This window comes from Podarcis pityusensis, assembly GCF_964106645.2.
Source record: "Podarcis pityusensis genome assembly, chromosome: 10".
In the NCBI taxonomy this organism is placed as follows: Eukaryota; Metazoa; Chordata; class Lepidosauria; order Squamata; family Lacertidae; genus Podarcis; species Podarcis pityusensis.
The window spans coordinates 25,648,121-25,665,813 of NC_138035.1; the positions used below are offsets into that span (position 1 = coordinate 25,648,121).

Sequence of the window (17,693 nt, forward strand, 5' to 3'; positions counted from 1 at the left end):
AGCTTTCGTAGGCCTTTGATATACAGGAAAAATTTCAAGCAATGTGCCACCTGTAATTACCATTAGGGTGATGGGAATGGTCTATGTGTTTTCTACATGTGCCTCTCTGATGCTTAAGTTTGAAGGTTAGGCTAGATAATATGGTAGCTACATACCTTTGCGCCCCCCCCCTCTCTCTCTGTGTGTGTGTGTATGAAAGGGGGGCAATCTGGATCTGCTTCCTAGCCTGTGCAGTGGGGTTAAATATTTTTCAGCTGTTCTGGTCCTGATCCACATTAGAAGGGCCCTGTGCCTGAAATTTGCTTTGAATGGGGAGAACTCCTATTGATGTGAGCATGTGTGTGCCCACCACCACCCAATGAGGACTGCAGGCGTTTGGTTCCAATCTTGATCAGAAGCACAGTGGGGCTGGAAGGGTAACTCTCCCCCACATCCTTGGCTTCTTTTGCTTCTATCTCACACTGGCAATTTTTGTTTTTTTAAAAAATAGAACCGTGGTAAAACCTTGCATTTAAAGGCAAAGATACATTAGGTTTGTCTCATCTACTTTCGCCTGTGATTTTTCAGCTCCAGTCATTTAACGAAAATGGAGCAAGTAAGAATAATCACTGGTCTTTGGTAGCTAAGTTTCATTTTTAAAATCCATTTAGATTTAGTTGAATTCTTCATCAGTCTTCCCATGCTTCTTTCTGCTAAGATTCATATTAAAACCATACTCCAATAAATTTGCTAATCTAGATAAGCTTCTTTTTTATATATTTTAGTATCCACTGCTTTTACTGTAATTGTATAGGCTATTAAAAATTTTTTGGGAGGTGGCTGAATTGAATGCATTCTTTTCCTTTTTAAGCAACTAATTTCACACATAAAGCAGCCTATTTTCATTATAGGGTCATTTAAAAATTACCCCCTGTGAGCCTGTAGGCTCTGAGCTTTAGTCTATTTAATCAGACTAGTCAAGTCAGCTTGTGGTTGATTAATTGATGAGCACATAATATTAATTGGTGCTTGATTTGTTTTTAACAGGGTCTAAGTTTGAAGGCTCACTACTTGTTGTGGTGGGCAACACAGACTCATCTTAAAATCATGACTATATAGAACTGTATCTCTGTAATATGTTTTTTATACTGAATATGTTCCATGTTATTGTTTGTATGGTTATGTGTTAGCTTGTCCACATGTTTATAATAAATCAATAAAAAATGTTGTTTATTTTATATGGTGTTATAACAAGGTTTCTCATAATGGGGTGGAAAACAGTAGGGCACCCCACATAAACAAAATAAATCTGAAACAGTTCTGTATGGGGCAGTATGAAATTTGATCCAAAAGCCCAGAATGTTTCAGTGTGAATCTTCTTCCATGGTAATTAGGAGTTAGGGATTTACTTTTATTCAGAAATATCCTACTAAAGGCAATTTTTTTTGGAAAGGAGGTTCTTTATTTTCTTTAAAAAAACAAACTCTCTTTCTCTCTCTATTTTTCCCTGCCTCCTCTCTTTAAATTTGACAACACACACACATCTATAGACCTGTTCATGATTGACATGGTAAAGGTGATCACCGAGTGCTTTTTTCACATGGAGAAATGGTCATTTGAAAGGGCAGATCCTGAAGCTGAGGCTACAATACTTTGGCCACCTCATGAGAAGAGAAGACTCCCTGGAAAAGACCCTGATGTTGGGAAAGATTGAGGGCACTTGGAGAAGAGGACAACTGAGGACGAGATGGTTGGACAGTGTTCTCGAAGCTATGAAGCTGAGTTTGACCAAACTGCGGGAGGAAGTGGAAGACAGGAGTGCCTGGTGTGCTCTGGTCCATGGGGTCACGAAGAGTCGGACACGACTAAACAACAACAACAAGTCTGATCTGGAGTCTGATCTGAAAACAAAAGCCTCCTGGATGTCTGGCAACTCCCAGACCACAACAGGCAGCTTTTGTGTTTTCACAAATTTTCATTGTGAAGACAACCTTAAAACACACACACAAAGAAACAGCAAATACCTGTTGCCTGCAGTCTAGCAGTAAAATGGCAAATAACACTCCACGAAGGGAAGCAAGCTGCTTCCAATTCCAATGGTGTGCCCTGTCAAAGAACCTATGAAATACTAACTCTGGAATATTCATTTCCCCATAACCCCCCAAATCATTGATGCATGATTACGTGTCAAAGGGTTGTACAGTTTCATTGCTATTGAATTGCATCTCCCAAACCACTAGTGTTATATATATATATATATATATGTAAAGCATTTCTAAACTCAGGTCACACAGTAGCAAAATCGAGATTAGTTCTCAAGTACAGCAGGCAGTGAAATAGCTACACTGAGCAGGTAATCTCTAGGGCATGGTATGATGCACCAGTCCCTGATTACAAGTGGTAGGGAGAGCAGAGCCTATACCTGTTTGTGCTGGAGGCGGGGAGCTCAGATGCATCCCCTTTGCATGCAAGTAACAATCAGAGTCCGTTCACATGCTGTTGACAAATGCAAAGCTGAATTTATTCATTCTGAAAAGAGGAGCCTGAATGCAGCTTTCCTTGCCTCGTGTGAGTGCTTGGCTGCCAATGTTTCCTCTGAAGGCTGAGAGTAGTTTGAAGTGACCATATAGTCCTTTTGCATGCAAAGGATGTTCTTTCTATCCCTGAGCGATGCCGTTCCCCAGGCCAAACAGGAAGTGCCACTCTGCTCTGCCATGCTACCCATCCCATCACCTCTGCCTCTGCCACCACTAGCGCCACACCACCTACTGGCAGAGAATCAGTGCTGGCATTGGTGCCGATTTCGGGCAGTATCTCACAATATTTTGGCAAGATCTCGCTGGAAATCTGTGATGATGCCTACACCGTTTCTCTGGCACTGTCTCTGGGGCGGTGGCAGCTATGGGGCTTCTGCTGCCTGAGGTGGCTGTTTTGCCACACCTAATAGGTGGGCCGGGCCTGCCCTGCCAATTCCAGTTTTTAATTCCTGAGAATGCCTGACACTGTGCTGCTTTAATTTTGTTCTAGTAAAACTCTGTCAGGAGTGACTTGCAGTTTGAATCAGGCTGCGTATCTGTTTGGGATCCTGAAATGTTGTGATCCAGGATGCAGCTGCAGCAGCAGCAAGTGACCTTTTCACATTCTAACCACACTTCTGGATTGATGCCTTTAAAATTATAGGTCACCAAAGCAGCTATTCTCTTTAAAGCCCTCCTTCTCTTCTCTTTTTGAGCAAGCTCCATGCCAGAGCAGGCAGGCAGGCAGGCCACAAACTGATTTATTTATTTTTTAAGGATGATTACAGCAAAGACCTGGTTTTCCACCCAATTTCGGAGACTGAGATGGGATCCTTAAAAAGCAAATGGTCACCAAGGACTTATTCTGATATCAAAACACTATCTACACAGTTCTCCACTATAACTGGTGCGGTGTGGAGGTTTGAGTGTTGGGCTAGGACAGGGGTCAGAAACCTTTTTTCAGCCGTGGGCTGGTCCACCGTCCCTCAGACCATGTGGTGGGCCGGACTATATTTTTTGGGGGAAATGAACTAATTCCTATGCCCCACAAATAACCCAGAGATGCATTTTAAATAAAAACACACATTCTACTCATGTAAAAACACTAGGCAGGCCCCACAAATAACCCAGAGATGCATTTTTTAAAATGTATTTTTATTAAAGGTTTTCTTAGTTTACAAAAGTATGTGCAATCTCTCTCTCTTCCCCCCCTCCAAGTAACATTTTTTACAGATCAGTTTAATTTGTTGAGAAATTAGGAAGAAGAAGGGGAAAGGGGGTGGCAAGATGGGTGGGGTGGGGTGGGGATGTTTCTATTATACTTAGTATATGTGGGGTTTTGTGTCAGCATCGCTTGTGCAGGTTCCCAGAGATGCATTTTAAATAAAAGGACACATTCTACTCATGTAAAAACACACTGATTCCTGGACCGTCCATGGGCTGGATTGAGAAGGCGATTGGGCCGCATCCGGCCCACGGGCCTTAGGTTGCCTATCCCTGGGCTAGGACCTGGGAGACCAGGGTTCATAAGCCTTACTTGGTCATGACGCCTTTCAGCCTAACCTACCTCACAGGCTTGTTGTGGGGATTAAATGAGGGAGAGAAGCTTAGGTCAGTCTCTCTCTCTCTCTCTGCCTGATCTTCCTTCCAGGGCTCTTGTTAGGATAAAATTGGGAGAGGTAGGGAGAACCAGCTCTTGGTGTGGTAAAATGCATTACAAAAAAAACCTGGAGCTTTCTGATCAGCACACACAGCAAAGAGAAATTTCAGTTTTAGTGCACCATCCATAGAATCATAGAATATTAAGAGATGGAAAGGACCTTAGGGTCCCTTCAAGGCTCTCGCTCCATACAGGAATCTTCAGTGACAGCATCCTGGACAACTGCCCATTCAGCCTCCACTTAAATATCTCCTCAAGCACTTCCCGTGTTCTAGGCTTCCTCATATCACATATCCTAACAGCTCTCTGGAGGGAAAGCTTAGCTTCAGAGGTGGTGACTTGCCCACGGCTACTCCTGTAAAATAAAAATAAAATAAATCTTCATACAAACCTCCCCACTACTTCTGAGTACTGAAATACCCAGATAATAATTCAGAAAGAAACCCACCTTCAAAGTTATGACTTCTGTACTTTCTTATATTTTTGTGGTTCCCTCTGGCTAAGAAATAACTTGGTACTGGTAAGAAGCAATATGGAACAAGCCTGAAGTGAATGGTGGGGAGAGAGAATGCTCTCTGTGCATTGTACCAACCAATATACAGTACCAGCAATGGATTTTTAAAGGTAACTTTAGCATACATAGCAGATACAGTTTCAGTTTCTTGATTCCTAAGAACCAGAAGAGACCAATTATTCAATCCCACTTCCTTTCTTTTTTCATTTAAGGCAATGGAGTAAATAGTGTGCACATACACATTTTTTTTTTTTTAGGTACAAGGACATGCTAGAAATTTGAACGGGCATCTCAAAGAAGATTGTATGCTCTTTATCACAGTAGATGTGAGCCCAACAAGAGATATCACCTGTAGAAAAACTGTAATGAAAACACACTTCAGATTTCGATCTTCCTATCTTGTTCTTGACTTGAAATGAAAACAAACTACAATCTGCTAGACAGATATTTAGTAATAAATTCCTAGCATGCTTAGTTTCCAGACAGGGGATAAATAGGAAGACTGAAGTCTTAGACTGCATGTAACAAACCTCAAAACCTGGCGAGTCCCAGAAAAATAGTGCTTAATGAATCATAGGGGGAAATGAAGTTGCTTTGTGGAAGAAAGCTGTGTGTCAGGGCTGGTGGTTTGTTTTGAGGCAAGCAGGCAGTCAAGCAGGGAGGAAAGGGAGGGGGAATTCAGTGCATGTCTGAGAGATGAATCGTTCAAACTGATGATCTGGGCTGCAGTCAGCAAGTAGAATCCCATTGGCCCCTTGGGTCACATGATCCCTGCTGAAATGGCGGCTGCAGTACTGTCCTCTGGCCATCTGCAGTGGTGGCCCCGCAGCACACAGCTGGTGAGTGTCAAATGTGGCTTTAAAAAGGGATTGTTGCTTGTGGATACAGTGATTTGCCTCAGATGAATAGGTTTTACAGGTTTTTTATTGTTTCGAAAGCCTATGAAAAGTGTTTCGGCAGAGGGAACATTGAGGCAAAAGAAATGGCATGTGGACACAATGGTAAGCACAAGGAACTATATCCAGTTCTCTTAAATCTATTTAACTACTGTCATTAGATTTCAGATCCAATACCTACTGCGTGTTACTTGCATTGAAATCACTGCTAAGAGCATCATTAACTTGGATGGCTTAATTTTTTTGTTACCATTTACAGCCCCGTCCCCCCAATTGATTGTGTTGATTGTGTCCTATTCTTTCCATGTTCTTAATGCTGTACTGCAGGATATATGCCATCTCCCAAACAAGATGTAAATGGGCATCTTCAGCACAGATACAATCAGCAACTGACATGTATATGAGTTTTAAGCAACCAGATATTAGGATCTTTTGTCACTTTGTTTTGCATCTGTGTAATGAAAAATTAAATATTAACATATCCTTAGAAAAGTAAGATGAGATGCAGTTAATTTAAGCAAATTACCAATATTTGTTTATGTTTATGATACAAACAAGGAGTAATTAGGACAGCATAAACAATGTAAATAAAGCATTACCAAGGAGATTAAAAAGCCAGTAGCTAGCGGATGCTGCTGTTCACATAAAGATTTGGGAAATGTGAACATGTGCTCTGCTTCAATGGAAATACCGATGGGGAGTTTGAGACTCTGGCATTCTAAAGGTCAAGCTGTTGTTTCTGCACCCATGTTGGTAAAAACCACAATTTACACTGGGATTTTTTTCATGGTATTCCCCTGTTGTCCAGTCTGCTGAAAGGCTGTTGACGAACTCATCACTTAAATGTACCTATCCCTTTGAAATTTAACATGATGAAAAGCAGCTTTGTCCTTTTGCTGTTCTTCAGAGCTCTATATTTCACTAGGTCAGGGATGGGGAACCTGTGGCCTTCCAGGCGCTGTTGGACTCCAACTCCCATCAGTCCCAGCCAGCATTCTCAGTGGACAGAGATTATGGGAACTGGAGTCCAACAACATTTGGAGGGCCACGGGTTCCCCATCCCTATTCTAGGCCCTTGGTTTTCAAATGTGACTTTGTTTGGCGAAGATGAAGATCAAGTTTCTTTCTCCTTTAGTTGCTTGTTGGCCCCAGATATCACACTTCCCATTCACATTGAATGGAAGGAAGTGGTTATGGGGAAGGCTTATGAGTGTGGCAGATGAAAGGTAGTTGTGACTGGCAAGAGGTGTGGGGAGGGGTAGGGTGAGCAAAGTAAAGCATAGGCTTTCAGCTCGCACAACACAGCTGGGCATTGTGACTGTGCAATTTTTGGCTCAGTTGAGGGTTGGACACAGATTTCAGGTTCAAGGAAGGAATATCAATGTACTGAAATCCTCATAAGCATCACATTGAAAGTAAATCTGTCTAACAGAATGGGTCATGTATTGTAGGTTTAGGTTTAATTTCATATCATTTCTTAGGGGTACAATAAAAGAGCAAGACTTTATGACTCATTTAAAACTTCGCAACAAACTACTGTATTTTTCGCTCTATAAGAAGCACTTTTTCCCTCCTAAAAAGTAAGGGGAAATGTGTGTGCGTCTTATGGAGCGAATGCAGGCTCCGCAGCTATCCCAGAAGCCAGAACAGCAAGAGGGATCGCTGCTTTTGCTGCGCAGCCAATCCCTCTTGCTGTTCTGGGATTCAGAATATTTTTTTTCTTGTTTTTTCCCTCCAAAAACTAGATGTGTCTTATGGTCTGGTGCGTCTTATAGAGCAAAAAATACGGTACATGCCGTCCATTATTGTAACCCAAACATCTACTGGAGTTTCCAAATGTACAGTTGGCTAAACAGTGTTTAGATGTGCTTTTCTGCTTCTGTTCTCTTAGTATTCAGCTTAATAACTTTACTCCCATCTCTGAGGTGCAGAGTGATGGACAAAACAAACAGTTTTGTCAGCTTGGAAATCAAAACCATCCCACAAACCATGGCTTGCAAACCTGCTTTAAACCATAATTTCGAATTCTAGTTTGCTGGCCAATCACTGTAGCTAACCTTCCTTACCCATAATGTACCAATTGAGCCTATGTACTGAGCATGGGGACCTTGTGGCATTCAAGAGGTTGTTGGACTTCAACTCCCATCTGCCCCAACCAGCATAGCCAATAGTCAGGAATGGTAGGAGCTGCAGTTCAGCAACATCTGATAGGCCACAGGTTCCCTCATCTCTTCTATATATTTTTAAAGCTAGAGAGCAAATTCCAGTCTTGACTTAGCCAAGCTGCCAAACACTTGATCTCTTGCATGCAAGGCATGCTTGGAACTTATACTATAGTTATAGTTCAACTTTATTAAAAAGTTTTCATTGGAAACGTTTGAAGGTAGATCAGACTGCCAAGCACTACAAGGGCAAATCAGCCTTGCCCTTTAGTGAGCTGGTGTGTCAATATAACACCACAGGGTGTTATCTTATCTTATCTTGAGCAGATGAAAAGGACAAGAAGCTCTTTTAGAAACTGCTTTTAGAAACTGCTTTGCCATTGGCGCAGGTGCATTTGACAGCCAAATAAACAACTGTTCAACAGTATACTGTGCTATATAGCATTCACAAACTAGCCTTGCATAAAAAACTTGCTGTTGCTAAGAAGCACATTTCTTGGCATCTCTAAGCATCTGTCCTTGCCTAATGTGCAAACAGCTCTAGCCCTATTCAGGTCTGCTGATTTAACACATGAGCAGGGAATGAGGATGAGCTTGCCCCTCCCCCAGTTGCCATCCCCATCGTTCTCCACAAGTTGGGGAGAGCAAATCTCCTATAAGGAAAGGTTATTACATTTTGATCTTTCTAGTTTACAGCAAAGGCAAGTAAGAGGCAATATGAGTGCATGGAATTATGCACGTTATGCAGAAAGTGGAGAAAATTCCCCTTCCCCCACATAATACAAAACTTGGGAACATCTATTCCTTTATTTGAAGCCCTGCCTCAAAACGTGTAAGCTCCCTGTTACTAGATTCCTGTGATGTTGCCAAGAGTGACGCTCGAGCTCTGCTTATTTCTTGCCTTGGTTTATGTGAGACAGTTCAGGCATAATACCAAACGATGGTTTGGTGTTGTGAATAAGTGGAGAAGCCATAGACTCATGTGTTCCATTCATCTGGTCCTGAGTGGAGGCACATCATAGTTTGCTGCTTCATCGGAGCAGGCGAAGTATGGTTTGTGTCTGCTCTGCAAGCCAGGATAGGAAACCATTTTTATTGCTCCATCTGTGCTGGCCAACTCTAGTGTGGAATGGTTGTGCACAAGGGAAGGGAATGAAAGTTTTTGTCAAACTGCTCCTGGCTCACCTTTCCTTTTGCTTTGGCTTGTTTATTGCTCACTGACCCCCATGCTGATGGGCTTAATGGCAATGATGACATGGGGTTATGCTGAAGCCTATCAGAGTGAGGGCAGTGCTCCATGTGCTCACCCTGGAGCCTGCTGGTAGGGGAAGCATAATTGCTTTCTCTTCTGTTCGTCCTGCTGCCACCAAAACATTCCCCATCCAGCTTTGCAGCAGGCAGAAAGTGTGGTGCTGTCAGGGAAGGCATTTAAACTCAGCCCTGTCTTAAGCTCCAAATTAACACTTGTGTAGGAGCTCAAGTTTGGCATAGCCTGAAGATGTTATGCAATGTTTTCTTGAGGAAAACTTTCTTCTTCTTCTGCTTCTTCTTCTTCTTCTTCTTCTTCTTCTTCTTCTTCTTCTTCCAAATACCTGTATCTGTGCACGCAGAAGATCAATTGGTATCCTACATTCAATATTTTAAGCAATTGCTCTATTGAGCTGTTTGACTAAAAATCCTCAGAAGTTAATTAAAATTGCAGCCCACGGTAATCTCCAGTACTTTAAATGGTGAAGGAAAATCAAATCATTTAGTGTGTTTGTTTACTAGAACTATTCAAGATACCTCCAAGACTGTGGAGTTTCTCATTGCTTTGAGGGGAAAGCAGCAGGTCCCTTCAGTAGATAATTACCTTTTTAATGTTTCAATTTAGATTAGGAGAGAAAGAGAGACATTTATTTTTCTTTCAAGACAAAAAAAGATGTATGTTCTGTTTCGCTTCTGCAGAGATGTTTTGCAGTTTTCTTACAGATTTTAATATGATAAGCATTAGATAGGACACAATTTGTTTAAGTAATTGCTTCTGCAGCCGGCGCTAACCTTTAAAGCCCTTTAAAGGTCAGGATCTGAATGTCTCAAGGACCGTCTTCTCCTGCTACGTGAGCCTGCCCAGTTATTATGTTCACCATCAAGGCTTTAAAGCAGTAGCAGTTGGAAGTGTGGCGTTGCTCACCTCCTTCCAAACACTGAGTGTTGTTGCCCGTTTCTGAGAGGGGAGGCCTAGGGAGCTCAGCACAGGGTGGGCACAGGGACTAGGGAGCTCAGCACAGGGTGGGCGTGACGGCAGAGTCGATCCAACTATCCTGCACCCACGGATGTCTTACGATGACCACCTGAGGTGGAAACAGTTGAGGGTGTGGTGCTTGTTTCTCAATATTGCTGAGACAGTTGCCCTGCTTCTCATCCTTCCCAGTGATGCAGCCTGATGGAATATTTACTTTTAGGTGACGATTGGGAACGATTTGCAAGTGTTCTTTAGAAGATATAAGAAGCTAAAGATGGTAAAACTGCACTAAAAGCCCTATAAAAAACAAAGAAAGAAATGCACCAGCTCAGCTCTTGTTGTGTTGCGTAGGTCCTTTGGTTTTGATTCACGGTGCAGTGTCTCTGGGACTTTTTAAAGGCTAGGAGTGATGATGTCATCTTCCAGAGCACCAGAGTGATTGATGGATTCTCCTTGCTCTGGCAAGTGAATGAGGTGATAAGAAGGTGTTTGCAGTTTCCACTTGCTTGTGACAAGTTAGCCTAGATAAAAATGTCTGAGAATGAGAAAAATAATCGAATAGAAGCTGGTTACTGTTTTCCTACTTCAAATTAGCAGTTTCGCTGGTAACACTTCCTTGTAAGATGGTCGGCATTTAAAAGCTGAAACTTGCGTTTCAACTGACTGAAGATTCTTGGGTAAAGTTCAGTGTGTTTTACAAATTGAATCTATTCTATAAGAATCACTTATGTAACAGTCAGCTGATCCCAATACCTATGTGTGATGGGACGATGAGCTGCTTGTGTGTAAAATCCTAGTCCCTCAGAGTTTGGTCAAGTTTGCAAACCTCTGTCTGTAACGGAGCCCCTTAAACATGGCTCCGTCAGTCGCTGGCAGATTCCGACAGTGGTTGCTTTCGGAATCGCTTCCAACATAAAAGCTCCTTAACGGAAACACGTCTTCTGGACTCTCTGCGTGACAGTTTCCGGCGAGGAGTGGGTGTCCCTACAGGAGGTCCTGAAACCTCCCCACTGTTTTCGCTGGAAGTGTCTCTGAGCCATCCCTCCAGCTCCCTTTCCCTCAGCTCAGCTCCTCTCCCCCTACTGGTTCCCTCTTCAGCTGCTGAGTCTCTCCCAACCTGTGTGAGCCCTTTCACTTCCCTTCCTTCCGATGGCAGTTCCCTGACATCCACCTCCCCTCCAGGGCCCCCTTCATCCCCTCTCGCCCCCTCCTCTACGGGCGGTGAGGAGGCAAAACCCCGGAATGAACTTCCTTCATCTTCCGATGTCCCGAACACTTCTCTCCACCTGTTGCGGTTCCTGGTCTCGAAGTACTCCTCCTCCTCAGAGTCCATCTCCCCTTCCCCTTCCGATTCCGAGAATCCTTCCAACTCCTCCTCCTCATCGGTGGTCCCAAAGTATTCCCTCCGGAACCTCTCCACAGGCTGAGGTTTCCTTGGGAACCTTTGATGGAACGTTTCTATCAATACCTCGTCATTGATATCTTCTGCCATTACCCAAGTGTTTTCTGACTCCGGTTCTCCTTCCCACGCTACCAAATACTCCACCTGATCCCCCTTCCATCTGGCGTCGAGGATTTCTGCCACATGGCTGCTGCATTCCCTTTCTTCTATGACCGGTCCCCGAGTGGCCATCCCTTCTCGTCCCCCCTCATACGGTGACAGTAACGACCTGTGAAATACTGGGTGCAGTTTCATGTGGTTGGGTAACCGGAGCCTGAAAGCCACTGGGTTGACCTGTTGAATGACCTCAAAGGGACCCAATCTCCTGGGTCTTAATTTCTTACAACCTCCTTTGAACGGCAACCCTTGGGTTGACAGCCACACCCTATCTCCCACCCTTATGGTTTCACCTTCCCTTCGGTTCTTGTCTGCCTGCCTCTTGTATTCTTCCTTCGCCCTTTCTAAGTTGAGTTGGAGCTGACGATGGATTGCTTCCATTTCTTCTACAAAATGCTCGGCTGCCGGGACACCCCATCTCTCCCCTTCTCCCCCTGGGAAAGCCCTGGGATGACACCCATAATTAGCCAAGAAGGGGCTCATCCCTGTGGACACATTCTCGGCATTGTTGTAGGCAAATTCCGCCAGCGCCAACTTTTCTACCCAGTCATTCTCTCTGTCATTGACATAACACCTCAGGTATTGCTGGAGGACCCCGTTTGCTCTTTCCGCCTGCCCGTTGGTTTCAGGGTGCCGGGCAGTCGAAAAGTTGACCTCCACCTGCAGTAAGCTCATGAGCTTCCTCCAGAACCTGGAAGTAAATTGTTTTCCTCGGTCTGAGACCACCCTCAATGGCACCCCGTGCAACCTAAAAATGTGTTCTACAAATAACTTCGCTGTCTCTTCCGCCGTGACTGCATGCGAGCAGGCTACAAAGTGGCACATCTTTGTTAGTAGGTCTACCACCACCATGATGGCTGTTTTCCCCTTGGACTTCGGCAGATCAGTCATAAAATCTATCGACACTGCCTCCCAAGGTCGTTCTGGGGTTGGTAAGGGTTCTAATAGCCCCGCCGGTGCCCGCCTCTCCCCTTTGGCTCGCTGGCATTGCTCACACCCTCTTACATACTCCCGTACATCTTCCCTCACCTTAGGCCACCAAAATTCCCTGGTGACCAACCACATGGTTTTGTGTTGTCCAAAATGCCCCGCCGTGGGGCTGTCGTGCAACTGCTTGAGTACCCTCCCCCTTAAGTCTCCTTCAGGGATATACAGTGCCCCTTTGTAATACAAAGCTCCATTTCTTTCCTCGAAACCCCCTGGTTCCTCTCCCTCACCCCTAAGACCTCTGAGCTTATTCTGGGCGTATTCATCATTCTCTGTTTCCTCTACCAGTTCTCTTTGTCCCACCAATGCCGCCCCACACACCCAGCGGTCCTCTGGAATGACATGTCTCTCTTCGGGTGCTCCCTCCCCCTCCAAATATTCAGGTTTGCGTGAGAGAGCGTCCGCCCTAATGTTCTCTGGGCCTGGCACGTAACAAATCTCAAAGTTAAATTTGGAGAACTCCTGGGCCCATCTCACTTGCCGTTGGTTGAGCACTCGTGCCGTCCTCCAATACTCTAGGTTCTTGTGGTCAGTGCACACTTGCACCTTATGTTGTGCGCCAATTAGCAGGTGCCTCCATCTCCGGAACGCCTCATGAATGGCTAGTAGTTCTCGGTCATACACCGTGTAGTTCCTCTCGGATTTGTTCAGCTTTCGCGAAAAAAAGGCACACGGTCTCCACTCTGACTCCTCCTTCCCTGGCTGCAGAAGCACCGCCCCAATAGCTCTGTCTGATGCGTCAGTTTCCACTCTCATCGGTTTTTGTAAATCCACATGCAGGAGTTGTTGTTCCGAGGCGAAGGCCCTTTTTAGTTCCTCAAATGCTCGCTCCGCCTCCTCAGTCCAAACGAACTTCTTCTTACTGCTGAGACAGTCCGTAATGGGCGCCGTCAGGTGGGCAAAGTTTCGGATGAACTTACGATAGAAGTTCCCAAATCCTAGGAACCTCTGCACATCCTTCCTTGTTTTGGGTGTTTTCCATTCCAGCACCGCCTGGACCTTGCCGGGATCCATGGCCAATCCCTTGTCTGACAGGCGATACCCCAGGAATTCCACCTCCTTGGTATGAAACTGACACTTCTCCAGTTTCACCCACAGCTGGTTGGCTTGCAGCCTGCTCAACACTTCTCTGACGTCTCTCACATGCTGCTCCTCATTCTCAGAATACACCAACACGTCGTCTAAGAAGGCCACACAATTCTTGTAAAGCAAAGGCCCCAGGACGTGGTTCATAAACGATTGAAAGCACGCGGAGCCTCCTTGTAGGCCGAAGGGCATAACTAAATATTCAAATGCCCCCAAAGGGGTGAACATGGTGGTTTTCCATTCATCCCCCTTCCTTATTCGTATCAGGTTGTATGCCCCCCTTAGGTCCAGTTTAGTAAAAATCTTTCCCTTCCTGACCCTTGTCAAAATGTCGTCAATCCTGGGCATAGGGAAAGCCACTGGTTCTGACACTGCATTTAAGGCCCTGAAGTCACACACAAGCCTCGGCTTGTTCGTGTTTTTTTTATCCACAAAAAACACTGGGCTGCCCCCCACCGCCCTGGACTCTCTGATGAACCCTCTCTTCAGGTTCTTGTCAATGAACTCTCTTAGCTCCTGCATCTCTCTGTCTGACATGGCGTACAGCTTGCCTACAGGGAGCTGTGCCCCAGGGAGTAAATTGATTTGACAGTCAAAGGGTCTATGCGGGGGTAGTTGGTCAGCTTCCCTTTCGCTGAAGACGTCGCGGAGATCTGCGTATTGTCGTGGTACCTTCACGTTCTCCGTTACTTCAGTCCCTGCTAGGGTGGCTTGGGCCCCTGCCAAACCCTTTCCCTCTTTGCAGTGTTCTAAGCAATGTGCTGAACCAAAAGAAACCACTCTCTGATGCCAGCCCACCAGCGGATCATGTAACGCTAGCCAGCTCATCCCCAATATAATGGGAGCTCCTCCCAAGGTGGCCACATTAAACGCTATCAGTTCGGTGTGCCTTGCCACCTTCATTATCATTGGGACGGTCTGCAAGCTGACTTCTCCTCCCAACAGCTCCCTGCCATCGATCGTGGTCACCTGCAGGGGGTTGCTTAAAGGGATCGTCTGTATCTGGTGTTCAGCTGCAAACTCTTTGCTCATGAAATTGCAGGAGCTGCCTGAGTCCAACAGCGCCTTTATCTTTAGAGGGTGTCCGTTTGGCAGCTCTAGCGCCACTTCTATCACTAGGGCGGGTTTAGGAGGTTCTGGCGTGGGCACTTTCACTGCTCTTTGGCCTGGCTGCTGTGCCCCGACGGTGGCAGCCAGGCGTTGGCTTTTACTTGCTCCGGTATTTCTTCCTCTCTTCCCTCCACAGCTCCTACCATCCCTTGCCATTCCTTCCTCTGGGGGCAGACTCTGGCAAAGTGACCTGGCTGTTGGCAGAGATAGCATTTCCGGGCGCCTTTTCCCTCCTTCTTTCCCCCCTCACTGGGCTTTGAAACTGCGCGCGCGCGCGCTGTTCCGATTTCCATCGGCTCTGCCGGCGGGAAAGTTGGCTCTGGAATGTCTGGAATGCGGAACTCCTTCCAACGTTCCCCCTTCCCTTCCCGCCTCTCCAATGCTCTCGCCTCCTGGCGCGCTCCTATGGTCAGCGCTGATTTGGTCAGCTGGTCCATAGACTCCGCCCTGGGCGCCCGGGAAAGTTCGTCTTTCACAGCCGAAGAAAGCCCTTCTTCAAAGAGCATTTGAATGGGTTCCGCCGATAGATCCCACCCCAATTTATGGATCAACATGGTGAACTCAGTCCAGTACTCACGGACAGATCGGCTCCCCTGTTTGCAAGCCATTAACTGTCTGCGCACCACTCCCTGTTCAATATCGCTGGAAAACATCAGATCCATGGCGCGAAAGAACTTCATCGTGTCCTTTAGGACGTCACTATTCGCTGCCATCAGGGGTCTAACCCAGTCTCTCGCCCCCTTTTCAAGATGCCCAATCACGAAAGCCACTCGTGATTCCTCGTCAGGGAATTCATCAAACTGCAGATTGAGGGCATATTGCATCTCTGTCCAAAAGCCATGATAGTCTTTGGGCTCCCCCCCAAACTTCTGCACCAATCCTGGTACCTTTCTGACGAGCTGGGTGTCTTTCCCCTTTTTGTCTGCATCCTGAGCCCTCCTCTCCTCAAGCCTCGCCGTCTGCAGCGCTAGCTGGACCTCCAACACCCGGTACCTTTCTTCCAGGCTTGGACCCGCTCCAGCTCCTGCTTCTCCGGTTCCGGCTGGGTTGCTCATGATGCCTTCTCCTGCACAAGCTGCTCACGAAGACTGTCGGAATGCTGTGATGGGACGATGAGCTGCTTGTGTGTAAAATCCTAGTCCCTCAGAGTTTGGTCAAGTTTGCAAACCTCTGTCTGTAACGGAGCCCCTTAAACATGGCTCCGTCAGTCGCTGGCAGATTCCGACAGTGGTTGCTTTCGGAATCGCTTCCAACATAAAAGCTCCTTAACGGAAACACGTCTTCTGGACTCTCTGCGTGACAGTTTCCGGCGAGGAGTGGGTGTCCCTACAGGAGGTCCTGAAACCTCCCCACTGTTTTCGCTGGAAGTGTCTCTGAGCCATCCCTCCAGCTCCCTTTCCCTCAGCTCAGCTCCTCTCCCCCTACTGGTTCCCTCTTCAGCTGCTGAGTCTCTCCCAACCTGTGTGAGCCCTTTCACTTCCCTTCCTTCCGATGGCAGTTCCCTGACACTATGCAATTATGTTGTTCATTGTTTCTCTTTGGGAAAGATGTATATATCAACACGAAGCCTGCTTTAAAAAACAAAAAACTATTGGCAGTGTATTAAATATATTATAATTATTTTACTTTGTTCTGATTTATTACCTCCTTTTCACCCCAAGGTCCCCAGGTGTGTTACAATTTAAAATACAACATTAAAGCAGTTTCTTTAAAAAATTACAATCACAAGTATAGGGTTCTAAAAGTATGTATTTCACTTGTCAAAGGCCAGGGTAAGGAGGTGGGCCTTCAGTGATGAAAGCTGGATAGTAAAGATGTCAGGCACATCTCTGTGGAGTTCCACAATTTAGGGTGCCACAGAGAAAGCCCTCTTCCTTGCCACCTGTGCCAAATCTTCTGAGAGTGGTGAGACTACCAAAAGCTGATCTTAGCACCCGCTACGGTCTGTAGGAAAAGAGGTGATCTTTCAGATTTGGGGGAGCAAAGCTGTCTAGGACTTTAGCACTGTGAATGGAACTGCAACCAATGCTGTTGTTTTAAAATGGGGGGTTATAAACGGAACCCTATCCAGTAATCTGCCTGCTGCATTTTGGAACAAGAAGGTGTTTTAATCAACAACAACAACAACAACAAATTATAATAATGCTATGTTTAGTTAGCTGAAACCTACCCACCCCATCAGACCCACTCTTATGGTTAATTCTTTCATTACTATTTTTTAAGAAATCCAGCCTCATTTCTGAAATGTGTTAATTGTTTTAATTTATGCTTTAAGAATCATTTAATATTTGGGAAACCTGACTAATTTCCCTTTATTTCCTGCCAGTAATACGTAGGAATCCATTTGGAATGGACATCTGCTGCCGGAAGGGGTCAAGGAGCCCACTGCAGGAACTGTACAGTCCAACCCAGGTAAGCGTCCTAGCCCTGTAGCTTCAGTTCTTCACACATCCCACACACGCTGTTCCGTTATTTTCCTGATGAATAGTCTTGCTTCCTGGTGGAGTGCATTAAGGCGGCAGAGAAGCTGCGCACTTTCCTTGCAAAGTTATTTCGCTTATCTGAGAGCTCTAGTGAATTCTCATCTCCTGTGGATAGGGAAATAGAGAAGAGATAATGCATAGGCGCACACACTGTGGAACACCTTAAGACTTTTAATGTTGCTTTTCTTTTCCCCTTTCCTGATATTGTTTGGAAGCAATTGCAGGTAGCCAAAACGTTGCAGATATGTGTGGCCCAAAGAAATAATAATAATAATATTAATAATAATAGTAATAATAATAATTCTGGAGACTTGCAGCCTCTTAACAGCTCTAGCCTTTCACCCATTCATCCCATGCTGGCTAATTTTGGTTGGGTTACTTGTGAGTCAGAAGTCAGTTTAACAGCTCCCCCCACCCCAGCAATGTTTGAGCACTACCCTTGTAAGGTAGGTTAGACTGAGAGGCAGTGACTGGCCCAAGGTCACCCAGTGAGCTTTCGTGGCTGAATGGGCGTTTGA

General features: G+C 45.5%; 1 protein-coding gene and 1 long non-coding RNA gene across 8 annotated transcripts in view; one reads left to right on the forward strand and one right to left on the reverse strand.

The window, feature by feature from the left end:
* The window catches only part of CHST11 (carbohydrate sulfotransferase 11), a 213,341-nt gene that overhangs the window by 70,743 nt on the left and 124,905 nt on the right, over positions 1–17,693 (forward strand). For 5 of the 7 annotated variants that reach the window (XM_080971793.1, XM_080971788.1, XM_080971789.1 and 2 more), the window contains one exon: positions 17,019–17,104. In XM_080971793.1, coding sequence (XP_080827919.1) covers positions 17,042–17,104 — 63 coding nt within the window. In that variant the 5' untranslated portion in view covers positions 17,019–17,041. Of the gene's footprint in view, positions 1–5,419; positions 5,509–10,407; positions 10,426–17,018; positions 17,105–17,693 lie in introns of those variants that run through there. The other 2 variants (XM_080971792.1, XM_080971794.1) reach the window with 2 other exon arrangements.
* Positions 17,125–17,693, reverse strand: part of LOC308457727 — a 36,359-nt gene continuing 35,790 nt past the window's right edge. Inside the window, exon 3 of the long non-coding RNA XR_013977087.1 lies at positions 17,125–17,280. This is a non-coding gene — a long non-coding RNA (uncharacterized lncRNA). The remainder of the gene's footprint in view (positions 17,281–17,693) is intronic.